This window comes from Microtus oregoni, unplaced genomic scaffold, assembly GCF_018167655.1.
Source record: "Microtus oregoni isolate MIOR12 unplaced genomic scaffold, Mior012 000014F_ref0000157, whole genome shotgun sequence".
Taxonomy (NCBI): Eukaryota; Metazoa; Chordata; class Mammalia; order Rodentia; family Cricetidae; genus Microtus; species Microtus oregoni.
Genome location: NW_024543073.1, coordinates 38,678,171 through 38,690,815, shown reverse-complemented (window position 1 = coordinate 38,690,815; position 12,645 = coordinate 38,678,171). Strand labels below are relative to the sequence as shown.

Below are 12,645 nucleotides of genomic sequence, written 5' to 3'. Positions count from 1 at the left end.
TGAGGATGGAATTCACAGAACAGTGTTCACTTTGTCTGTGTCCCTCTGGGGAACCATGGAGAAACCAAAGATCTGCTAGTCATGCTAATGTCTTTCCATTTTCTTCTTGCAGGCTACCTGCAATGTAAAGCTAAGCCTTAGAGGCATCTTTGTTTTGTATAACAGTAAGACAAAACATCCTCAAACCAATACCAATCAACAATTAGTTTTAAGATTCTTTCTCTGGGGTTAGTATATAAAATGAAAAGTAAATTTTTTAAATAAGAAATATGAAAAAATATTCTTTCTCAAATAAAAATATTAAGTTTGTTTTGAAAATGCAATTTAGCATTGATGGAATCCAGTACTTGCCAACTAGTGTTACCTAAAGCTTATTTCAGAAGTCCTACTTCCTACTGCATTTCTTTATGGATTATCCTGGCTCATTGTGTGGTTATGGAAACAGAATCTGCTATAATTGTCATTATGTTTTCATCAAGGTGACCATAATGCTAATAAAAATCCACTCACACAAATTCCCCAAGCTTGAAAAGCATAGAAACTTGCCTTAGGAAGGCCTTATACATGAATCTAATTTTTATGAGGATCTGATTGCTTAGATTGTTATGGACCACTTTTGTTGGAATGAAGACAAAACTGAACTTAATTGTACAGCAATAGCATCATCTTTATATATTTGCATTCCTTACCATTTCTCACGCATTAAATTCTCCTACAGATAATTCTGAATTGAGCTTCTCATTCAGATAATTATACAATAATTATAAGATAATTCTGAACTGACCTCTCACTCAGATAATTAGATAATAATTATAAGATAATTCTGAATTGACCTCTCACTCAGATAATTATATAATAATTAAGCCTTGCTGACTCTCTGGTCAAGACATGCATGCACCTGTGCACCTGTTTCAAAGAAGCAAAAGGATGGCAGGAAAGTTCCCCTTTCTTTAATGTTGTTTCTCTAATGTATGTAGAGCCCTGAAAGCTAATGGAGAAGTGATTGTTGAAATCCCAACAAGAGCTTGTGAAGGACAAGAAAATGTTATCAAGTCCCTGGAACATGTACAGTTTGAAGCAACAATCGAATATTCTCGTAGAGGAGACCTTCATGTCACACTCACTTCTGCTGCGGGTAAGCTTCAACAACCAATCAATGACTGTAGGACCAAGTCTCATTGTATCCATATACTATTCTTTAAAACATCCTCTTTCTGTTGGTGGTAGATTCTTTCTTCCTGCTCACTACCACTAGACACTAGGTAAAGGGTTTGACCTGCTCCAGTATGCTAATTCATAAACTTTTCTGAAATCACTGTTTTCAAACTACATTCTTTTCCCTAGGTTAAAGACTGAGCATTTACATCTCTTAGGTGACAATGATATATTTTCAATAATTATCAAATTATAAATATGTCTGGATTATTGAAGTAATTAATTGAAAAGTTAAGAATTGTGACCCATAAAGTTGAATGAGAATAATGATTAAATCTTCACAGTGATACAAATAAAAATACGTAATAATATAGACTTTACACTATTCCTGAGAGTGTCCTAGTTAAGATGATTTAAGAACTGTTGAGCCATAAACCACAATCCAACTAAAAGTTGTCTCAATATATTTAAGTATGTTGATGGATCAGTGAGATAGGTAAAGGCACCTGCTGTTAAGCCTGATGGTCTGAGTACCATCCCCAGGACCCATGTGATAGGAGAGAACTGATTCCCACAAGTCATCCTCTGAATTGCACACATGTACCTTGGCTCATACACGTGTATGCACAAACCTTCAAGCACACACACATGCACACACACACACACAAACACATATACACAAATAAATAAAAATATATTATTAAAATTTCTTGCAAAATATTTTGATAACATTCAGCTGAATAATTTCATCTTCCATAGACAATAGACAAGCAAAGATGTGCTAATTGACTCCGTGATCTTTCTGGCATATGAAGTCTTGGAGCTTGCAGAAGTATACTTTCTAGATGCCTTGGAGTTTGCCTAAAATACTACTAAGATTCCTAGCCTCTCACACTGACAGACTATATATAGTTCAGTTAATCTTACCATTATTTATCAGTTATTAAATGCTACAGTGAATCCTATGATCAGACTGTCAGGTCAGGATATTCACTAACATGTTTGTTGTATGAAAATAGGAACCAGCACCGTACTGTTGGCTGAAAGGGAGCGGGATACATCCCCCAATGGCTTTAAAAATTGGGACTTCATGTCTGTTCACACATGGGGAGAGAATCCTGTAGGCATCTGGACATTGAAAATTACAGACATGGTAAGCATGAGTAAGAAGACAAAGAAACAAAACTCATTTTCAAATACTTTGAAGTACTTTAAAATGTTGATGCCATCCCTAGTTAGGTCCTAATAAACTTGACCTGTCCACTTCTTAGCAGAAGAAAGATAAAAGTATAGGGTTGCCCTGCCCCCTTAGTTATATAGACAATAATTTACGAGACTACTAAACTCAGTTATGCTGTAAGGGAGGAAAAAAATGTATGCAGCCAGCCATGTGACCTGTGGTCCCTAGAATCATCCATAATCACAGAGACACCTGGCTACGAAAGCACCTTTGGTAGGATATTTTGCTGGAGTCAAGGAGAGTATCCCTACAACTCATCCGCAGCTCTCACTGAGTAGCAGGTTCCTGTTTCAGGTTAAGCAAGACATTTTATTTAATATCTTATTTCTACTTTTAGTAACAAAAATACACTACAGTTTTTTAAATTTTGATTTCTAAAGCTCAAATGATACTCAACAACATTGCAGGTTTAGAACCCTCCAGACTTTATTTGGAGAATAGAGACTCTCAGCTGGTAAAAACCTTTAAGACCAGAGAGATTTGGAATTCTGAAATACTTCTGGTTGCAAACATTTCAGATGAAATATTTGTATTAATACTCTTTATGACTTGTTAAAATACAATGCCACAAGGATCAAATGGCTGGGCTGTCTCTGACTTGAAGCCAAATTGCTGAATTCTTAGTTTCTGTGCCATTCCCCTGCTTTCGCTGAAGGCTGTGATGTAAATTTATGGTGTTCCATCTTTGAGGTGTGAGAGAAAAGTGTAAGGACCAGCAGTGAAGATCTCATTGCCTAGATAATTTTTAAAAATAAATCACTTTAAACTTCAAAAGATGAACCTGGATCCCCTGAAAGAGCAGTCAGTGCTCTTAATCACTGAGCCACCTTCCTACCTAGCCCCTCCTGAATTCTTCAGCTCAGTTTCAGCTGTGGGAAACTAAGCTCAATGGCTTACTATGATGGGTCCACTTCATGTCACATCCATACAGTCTGATGCCACAGGTGTAGATGTTTGACTTACAGATGTTTCAGAAACAATCAGCTTCTCGAGAACAGGACCAATGTGACAAAAGAGATTCACCCGGGAACTCTGCTTTTTGAACATGAGTGTGAGGCAATCAATCAGTCAAAATGCTGGACTTCCATAGCATTAGAGGAGTGGATCCAACAGTTCCTTTCAAAACAGATCTTTTTTTTTTTTTTTTTAAAGATTTATTTATTAAGCATCCAATGTACTGCTGGCAAGGAAAGCACCAGGTCTCATTACAGATGTTTGTGAGCCACCATGTGGTTGCTGGGAATTGAACTCAGGACCTTTGGAAGAGCAGCCAGTGCTCTTACCCTCTGAGCCATCTCTCCAGCCCCCTCAAAACAGATCTTTGAATGTGAAATGCACAACCCCTTAAAATTAGATTTTAACTACGAGATTCTCTAGGCATTTTGAATAGGTTTGTTTTATAATTGAAACACAGACTAAAATATACATGTGCTTGTTGTTGCCAGTCTGGAAGAATGCAAAATGAAGGAAGGATTGTGAATTGGAAGTTGATTTTGCACGGGACCTCCTCTCAACCAGAGCACATGAAGCAGCCCCGTGTGTATACATCCTACAATACTGTCCAGAATGACAGGAGAGGAGTGGAGAAGATGGTGAATGTGGTAGAGGTCTGTGTAGCTCTGCTCCTGCTGTGTGTACTCTGTTCTTGAACAGTAGTAAACAATGAGCGAGGCAAGATGCATCTAGTTTTTACAAAGGGAAGAATTCATGTATAAATAGAGAGAAAGGGATTGGGAGAGAAAAACTGTTGGTTCTGAACTGGATGAACCTTTGTTTTTTCTTATAGTCTTAAATCTGGAGTTCATTAATTAAAGCTAATGAACATAAAATTAAATTTTATAACATGAATTTTATTCATGTATGACAACATATTGCAAATCACACTGGGTCTTACATGGTTGTGTATACCTATTATAATATATTATGCAGTATTTTATTTCAGAGCAATTATTCCATATTAGTTTGGCAGTGGTGGCACACACCTTTAATCCCAGCACTCAGGAGGCAGAGGCAGGTGAATCTCTGAGTTCAAGGCCGGCCTGGTCTCTGGTCTACAGAGTGAGTTCCAGGATGGTCAAGGCTATACAGAGAAACCCTGTCTCAAAAAAAAAAAAAAAAAAAAAAAAAAAAAAAAAACAAAAAAAAACATAACTTTATAAAAAATAATGTCAGTTTTATTTTATTTTATTTAAACTGTAATCTCTCTAATCTAGACAGAAAATATTTAAAGAAAGGAGACCAAGGTTAGACAGTCAAATCATGAAAGCTTCTCTTTACTAATTTCTCTTTAGAATTGGCACTTAGCTGACATGCCTTGTCATCATTAAGAAGAGTTATGAAATTACAGCTTCTCTCAGAAAAATTCATAGTGTAGCCAATGTGATCCTAGTTCCAGGAGCTACAGGCTCTGCCTTTTTTAGAAGCCATGAAGAGAGGCCATCTGTTTCCCACACATCCCCAGCATCTGATATAGTGCCTCGCTGGAATGATCTACCCTAAGTGGGAGATCTCTCTACTGGATGTTTTAGAAGGTTTTGAGGCATGACACTTACAGGACGAACTTATAAACTAACTTTGAAAAATCCTCAAATAGGCTTCTGGCTTTGTTTGTATTCTACTAAGCATAGTCCAGGTACAGTTTCTCCACAACAATTGAGGAGAGTTCACACTGTGGCTGTTTCTGAAAGATTGTGGGGGCAATATTATAGAGGCCACATATTTTTTTGGTTCCTTTCCAAGTATTAACAAGACTTTTTCTTATTGAAGTATTGAAATATGATCAGCCCTTATGGTGGGTTCTAAATTCCTATAGTCCACCAAGTAGAGATCAAAAATATTTGAAGGAACTGCCTCTGTATTGAACAAGTACAGACTTACTTACCTCTATCTATTCTTTTAAATAATGCAATATAACAAGTATTTACACTTTATTAAGTATTACAAATGCTCTAAAGATGATACTGTATACTAGAAGATGTATATAGGTTATATGGCAATCCCTTCAATTCTATGCAAAGGACTTGAACATCTGTTGATTTTTGTATCATGGAAAGACCTAAATGGCACTGTATTTCCATAATGGTTGACAAAGAGCCATTTCTCAGATCTCCAGGCTTCTGCTCATGACCCTTCTCTGGGATTTTCTCTAAGTCAAATAATTTATGAGAAGAGCATAGGTCCTCTAGTCAGCTGAATTTGCCCACAGCAAGCAACTGATGCTATACAAACGAGTTGTTAAATACTTACTGTCATTTCCCCAAATGGATTAGATTGTAGCAGTCTTTATGGTGAAGGAATATAGCACATTGAATACATACTTGCATAGTCTCAGTCTCCAATGCCACCAGACATAGAAGCATTCTGATTTCTACTTAATAGCTAAAATTTTGGGAGACTGAAATGTTGCCAAAGTTGAGCCAGTAAGTGGGAAAATAAGGGGTGAGATACAAAACCTTATAACTCCAAACCTTGTGCTCTCTCTGCTCTGCAAATTGCTTCTCAAGGGACCTGTAGTGCGCTTGAGTTAAGTCTGCATCTAGCTTTTCTGGCTGTAAATAATGAATTTCCCCCTTTCTTGATGATGTTTTGTATTTCAGGAGCAGCCCACACAAAAGAGCCTGAATGACAATCTCCCGGTGCCTCAAAGCTCCAGCAGCAGCAGTGTGGAGGGCAGAAGAGATGAGCTAGCACAAGGGGCTCCTTCAGAGGCCATACTACGGCTCCTACAAAGTGCTTTCAGCAAAATCCCACCTTCAAAGCAATCACCAAAGACGTCTCCAGGTGCAAAGCTCAGCATCCCCTATGCAAATTTCTATGAAGCACTGGAAAAGCTAAACAAACCTTCCCGGCTTGAAGACTCTGAGGACAATCTGTATAGTGACTATGTTGATGTTTTCTATAATACCAAACCTTATAAGCACAGAGATGATAGGCTGCTGCAAGCTCTTGTAGACATTCTGAATGAGGAAAATTCTTAAGTGTGTGGCCCCAAGTTGGAAATATTCATGAATCCTCCTTCCCCTTAGATGGTCCTGGGTCTGGAGCTGTGTCACTGATTCCTATGCTTATAATGTCCTTTGTGGTTCTTTTACCTTTTCTCCTCAAACTGTACGTTGGGGTGAGTTCCAAAAGGAAAACCAACTTCATGAATGGGTCTCAGTATTTAAGAATGTCTTCCCTATCTGTATGAATCAAGCAACCATCTTTCTAAAGTCACTATTGACATACAACTCTTTACCAAATGGAATGGGTCCTTGAGCCTCCCCATTTCATATCTCACAAGAATAGGAAAAGACTAGGAGATTCATTTTAACTTGGAAAAGTAATCTACAAAAATTGGAGGCTACAACTTATCTTGTTTCCTATTTTTGCAATGGAGTTCTTTGAATTTTTATCTTAAGGAAGCATTCATAAAGCATCTAGTGAGAGTTCACAGCTCACTAAGGACCCTAGGCCTCTCTGTATCATGTGTTGCTCATGCGGAGGCTGCTGATCTGACCATCTTTGAGAGGGTAGAATAAAATACATTATTTACATATGGTAGCAGATCTTAAATTTTATATTAACTAACTAGAATAGTTACAGAATATTCCTCTTGATTGGCATGCAATGCAGAGATCTCTGTGGATCCAGAGATGGCTGTGACTCATACTGTATATAGTCTGGCCTTTTATTTTCCCTTCTGCCTTGTATATTTCCTTTCTGAGACACAAGCTCAAAACTCAAAGAACTCATCCATGCCATTTTCTCAGAACAAAATTAAACTTGAGGTTGGGAAATTCCTAGTCATAGTTTTGTTTAATAACAAGTAACTACTCAATATATAGAGAGCCAATGTATTAACAGGGAATATGTTGATTAAAGAGGAGAAACAATGAGAGTATTTTCACAAATCATGTTCCTAGGACAGGTTCTTCTGACTTTCTGCAAATGAGTGTTCATCTCTGGATACCACAGGGTGTTCTCCAATCTCCGAGAACAATATTCAAATTCTTACCAATTTTCTTCCATGTTTCAAATCAGAAAACAGGTAGGCAGCACTTAAATCTTATTTGTCCTGTAAGTTATACATAATGTATTGAAAATGTAAAATGTGTTCACGGTGTGAGATTTCACATAAAATCTGATTTTCCAACCCATCTTCCATCATGGCAATAGCTGGCTCGAGATAGCACCTTCCTTGTAAGATTCGAAGTCTAGGCTTCCCTGGCCAACATTCTTACAATGGCTGCTTTATTTTGCTACTTCGTATCCCATGGGAATTTATCCCTTTTTAATTAATGTGTGTTAGTTATAGAAAATAAGGTTTCATTTTGACATTCTCCTGCAAGTATTTCATGTACTTGGTCAATGTCTATCCCCATTAACCTCTTTTCTGCCTGTCCCCGCTTACTTACCTTCTATTCACAAGTATTCTTGCTTCCAATTCCTTGTCTTTTCATTTCATCCGGATTCGATATATGAGAGAAAATGTGATATTTGTCTTTCTATGAATGTGATTTTTCCTGCATTAAATGGATATGTATAAAGTGTTAATGCATTAAGAAAAAAGATTACCCATGATTACTTCCAGGCAGGCTCTGTCATTAATAATTGAGTTTGCTATGACCTAGTTAGTTTGGTGCATTTATAAGGAAAAGAGTACTTGGAATCCTAAAATGCCTCTGAAATTTTAATATGAGCACTTAATCTTATCTCACCTGGATGTTCATTTGTACTTCTCTTTGACTGGAGACCCCCACTTCCTTATCGTAATATGTCAATGTAGTTAACTGTATGCCTGCATTCTACAATTGAATTTCTGTTTGCAAATTTTCTTCAAAATCTGAGCATTCTACAGTCACTCCTAGCATTGATCCAGTTCAGAAAGACAAATCATTTGCTTTGGTTTGCATGTGGTTAGTATGACAATGTTCACCTCCTTGTTTCATCATTTGAATTTGTACATAGCAAGGCTCTCTCCAGAGCCATGCCCATGATTCCTAGAAGGTTTGAAGTAGCCCTCTGTTCTTGAAGGTTTTACATTGTTTTTTTCTATAAAGTTTAAATGAATTTTCCACTGTTGTAGCATGTTAAAGCTATAAATGCCTTATGAGTTATTACATTAAATTTCAACTAATAAATGGCCTGGAGGATAATATTGGTAATTGATAATTAGTGATTTAAAATAATGAAAGAGTTGGAGGTTGACCCCATTCTTCCCTAATTCTTATACTAAATATATGGAGATTTTCTTCATCCCTCTCTAATAATATATTTTCCCTGTAAAAACTTCAACCAACTCATGGGCTATAGCCAAAGGTTCACTCTGGATAAGCTTTAATATTAGACAATACAATGTTTGAATGTTTCCAACCTGCAGTATATGTTGTCTAGACATAAAATATTTTTGTCAGTCTTTCTTAGTGCCTATGTGGATTTTGTGAAAATGTTAAAAATAATAATTATATAATATTTCCCTTGGAATTTTAAGCTATATTTTCTTTACAGGTATTTATAATATACCAATTCTTTTATCAAACAGAATTTTAAAAAGCATAATAAATTATATTGAAGAATCAAAAGCTTTCATTATATTAAGACTGTTTCATCCAATAAAATATTTTTGAAAGGCATGCCCCTTGTGAATGGAAAAGTATATCTGTAGATAGATAGATAGATAGATAGATGATAGATAGATAGATGTTTGTGTGTATAAAAGTATATATGTGTGTGTGCATATGTATGTGATGTGATAATAAAAGCTATGTTTATCTAATATCCTAAAACAATGTACAACTGAGTCTAACATGGTCTTAGAATTCTTAATGGATTTCCTGCGTTACACACTTGATGTATTAATCAGAATATGTAAATATACTTATAAAAAGAAGAATAAATGGTTCTTCACTAAGTCAAAAAGGAAAGGCTCATATTTGCAACAAAAAATAGGTTCTCTCTTTTTCCCAATGTTTTTTCCAAATGGACTTTTTAGAAAAATGAGAGGTTTACAATAAAATGTTGATTAACTCATTTTTAGGAAGCCAGACCTTCTTAGAGACAGATTAAGTGCCTACTTGAACAGGCACATGTCATTTTCCTACTCAACCCAGGCTTTCACTGTGTGACTGAGCCTTAACTGAGGTGTTGAGGAGGAGAAAAGGCAAACAAAACTGAAGGGACTCACAGCCTTGCAGAAATCATTTGTGACATTTTGGTTTATAGGCCAAAGTAATGCAGCCAAACTTTGGCTGCTTCTTCCAAGATGTCCCGTGATCAAGCCTCCAGTCTCAAACCTCAGGATAGTATTTCCTCATGCACAAGCTACCATCCCCCTTAAAATTCCACAGCTCCGAATCAGACCCTTCTGTTCCTGAAGATGGGTTTCCCTGACAACCAACTTTCTTCTCCTAAGAGACCAATCATTTAAGCGAAAATAATATTTCAAGTATTCCAGAGGGATTGTTCTAAAAGCGCTTTGTTCATCTAGTTCAGACATTTTGTAAGCATTACTCTTGACCAACGCATCAATAAGGAAGTGACTATAGGCATTTCATGTGCATCATTGTCATGCAATTGTCCAGATAGATAGAGATCACTTTTATGGTTTCTTTACGATGTGCACAACTTCCAGACACTTGTCCTAAAATGCTGCAAAACACTTTGTTTGCCTTCACATGTCCAGCTGGGTTTCTCTATTGAACCTGAAGAGGAAACATACATAATTCAAAAAAAGTCCTTGAGTTGTGCTGAGGGATATTTGTACACTGTGTGAAGATGTGTCACTGAGTTTGGTTTAATAAAAGTTGAATGGTCAATAACTAGGCAAAAGAGATTAGGCAGAACTTCCAGGCAGAGAGAGAGGAACTCAGGGGATAAAGCTAGGCCCACAAAATTAGCCAGCGAGACACAGAGGGAGTAGGACATGCAGAATGGATTGGATGAGAGGTAAAGAGCTATGTGGCAGAATGTAGATAAACAGAAACAGACTAATTGTGAGTTCGAGGCCAGCCTGGTCTAGAAGAGCTAGTTCCAGGACAGGAACCAAAAAAGCTACAGAGAAAGAAGATATAGGAGCTAGTGGGACAAACCTAAGCTAAAGTCAAGCTTTCATAATTTATACCAAGTCTCTATGCCATTACTTGGGGGTTGTCAGTTCAAAAAAGGTCCAACATAAAAGATTTACTACATTTGGTACCCAACATGGGGCATGACCACACTAATGGAGAAATCGCAGCAGTCAGTGCCTGGGACTCTCCATGAGCACTCCCAACAGTTAGCTGCCACTCATGGGGAGTTTAGAAAGCAGACTCAGCAGCTTCTGAGAGTTGGGGGAGGTAAACACAGCCCCTAGCTGGTACTGCAGGCAGAAGGGCAGAGTCAGACATCAATGACACACGCTAGCAGAACAAGCCTAAGTTAAGACCAAGTTTCATCATTAATAATAAGTCTCTGTGACATTATTTAGGGACTGGCAATCCAAAGAAAGTCCACCAAGAAAGACATGATACAGGGCTGTCTTTTATTAACTGAATTTGTACTTTATAAATACCTCTCAGCCCCATCAATGTCCCCTCCTCCCTCTAAATTCTTGCCATGCATAACATTTTGTTTTATTTCATGATTCATTGAGTTTAACCAGGGCTCTCTTTTTTTTTTGATATAATTCCATTTTAATATCAACAGTTTACAATTGTTTGGGAACGCAGGGCCAAGAAAGAGATCGAATACCAGGAATTGATGTTTCTTTTAACTGGAGGAGTGAGTCTTAAGAGTGCCAAAAAAAAATCCCTCTCCAGAATGGCTACAGGATAAAAGTATGAGGAAAGCAGGGCTCTCTTTGTGGCCATTTGTTTGAAATTATCCATTGGAACTAGGTAAAGGTAATGACTTCCCCTCTCTAGAATTTTTCAGTAGCCAATATTTCATCAGGGATGAATAGGACCTCATGATCCAATAATAGATTTCTTGCAGGGGCAGTTTTGTGCAGTCCTAGCAATGGCAACAGCAGCTGATATAAGTTCAAGATCCCAATGGCTGTATTGCATATAGAGGATGATATTTCTCAGTTTTTCTCCCTACTTTTCAGCTCTCACATTATTTCTGTCCTGAAACATTTTGAACCATAGATTGGGAGATGCCAATGTCTCACTTGTGACTGAGAACTCAACTGTCACTTATTCTCAGCCCCTTGAATGAGTATTCACTACAGTTCATTGCAAAAGGGGACTTCTCATTATGGGTATAAATATAGGTAGTTAAAGGATAGTTTGACATTATGTAATTTAACTAAATCAAAGTAGTAAGTTTATAACAGATAAACTTTTAATTTTTTTTGTTTTTTGTTTTTTTTGATTTTTTTATTTAAATCGTTTTTTTTAATTGAGAAAATGAGAAAAAAAAAACCAAGTTTCCACCTCCTCCCAGCCTCCCATTTCCCTCCCCCTCCTTCCACCATTCTCCCCCTCCTCCCACCCTTCTCCCCCTCCCCCCACTCCTTTCCCCCTCCCTCTCCAGTCCAAAGAGCAGTCAGGGTTTCCTGCCCTGTGGTAAGTCCTAGATCCTCCCCCCTCCGTCCATATCTAGGAAGGTGAATATCCAAACTGGCTAGGCTCCCGCAAAGCCAGCACATTACGTAGGATCAAAACCCCTTGCCATTGCGTCTCATCAGCTCTCATTGTTCGCCATGTTCAGAGAGTCCAGTTTTATCCCATGCTTTTTCAGTCACAGTCCAGCTGGCCTTGGTGAGCTCCCAATAGATCAGCTCCACTGTCTCAGTGGGTGGGTGCACCCTCGTGGTCCCGACTTCTTTGCTCATGTTCCCCCTCCTTCTGCTCCTCATTAGGACCTTGGGAGCTCAGTCCAGTTCTCCAGTGTGGATCTCTGTCTCTATCTCCATCCCTCACCAGATGAAGGTTCTATGATGATATGCAAGATATCCGTCAGTATTGCTATAGGATAGGGTCATTTCAGCTGGTTCCTGGAGAAAATCAACAAGATTGACAAACCACTATCCAAGCTAATCAAACGGCAGAGAGAGAATTTGGAAATTAATAAGATCAGAAATGAAAAGGGGGACATAACCACAGACACAGAGGAAATTCAAAGAATCATTAGATCTTACTACAAAAGCCTATATGCCACAAAACTGGAAAATGTAAAGGAAATGGATACTTTTTTAGATAAATATCATATACCAAAGTTAAATCAGGACCAGGTGAACAATCTAAATAGACCTGTTAGTCGCGAAGAATTAGAAGAGGTTATCAAAA

At 37.6% G+C, this 12,645-nt stretch overlaps 1 protein-coding gene across 4 annotated transcripts in view; it reads left to right on the top strand.

The window, feature by feature from the left end:
• Pcsk1 (proprotein convertase subtilisin/kexin type 1) overlaps positions 1-9,233 on the top strand; it is a 39,838-nt gene extending 30,605 nt beyond the window's left edge. For 2 of the 4 annotated variants that reach the window (XM_041663632.1, XM_041663630.1), the window contains 4 exons: positions 978-1,135; positions 2,175-2,308; positions 3,841-4,002; positions 5,992-9,233. In XM_041663632.1, coding sequence (XP_041519566.1) covers positions 978-1,135; positions 2,175-2,308; positions 3,841-4,002; positions 5,992-6,372 — 835 coding nt within the window. In that variant the 3' untranslated portion in view covers positions 6,373-9,233. The remainder of the gene's footprint in view (positions 1-977; positions 1,136-2,174; positions 2,309-3,840; positions 4,003-5,991) is intronic. The other 2 variants (XM_041663631.1, XM_041663633.1) reach the window with 2 other exon arrangements.
• Positions 9,234-12,645: the final 3,412 nt, after the last annotated feature.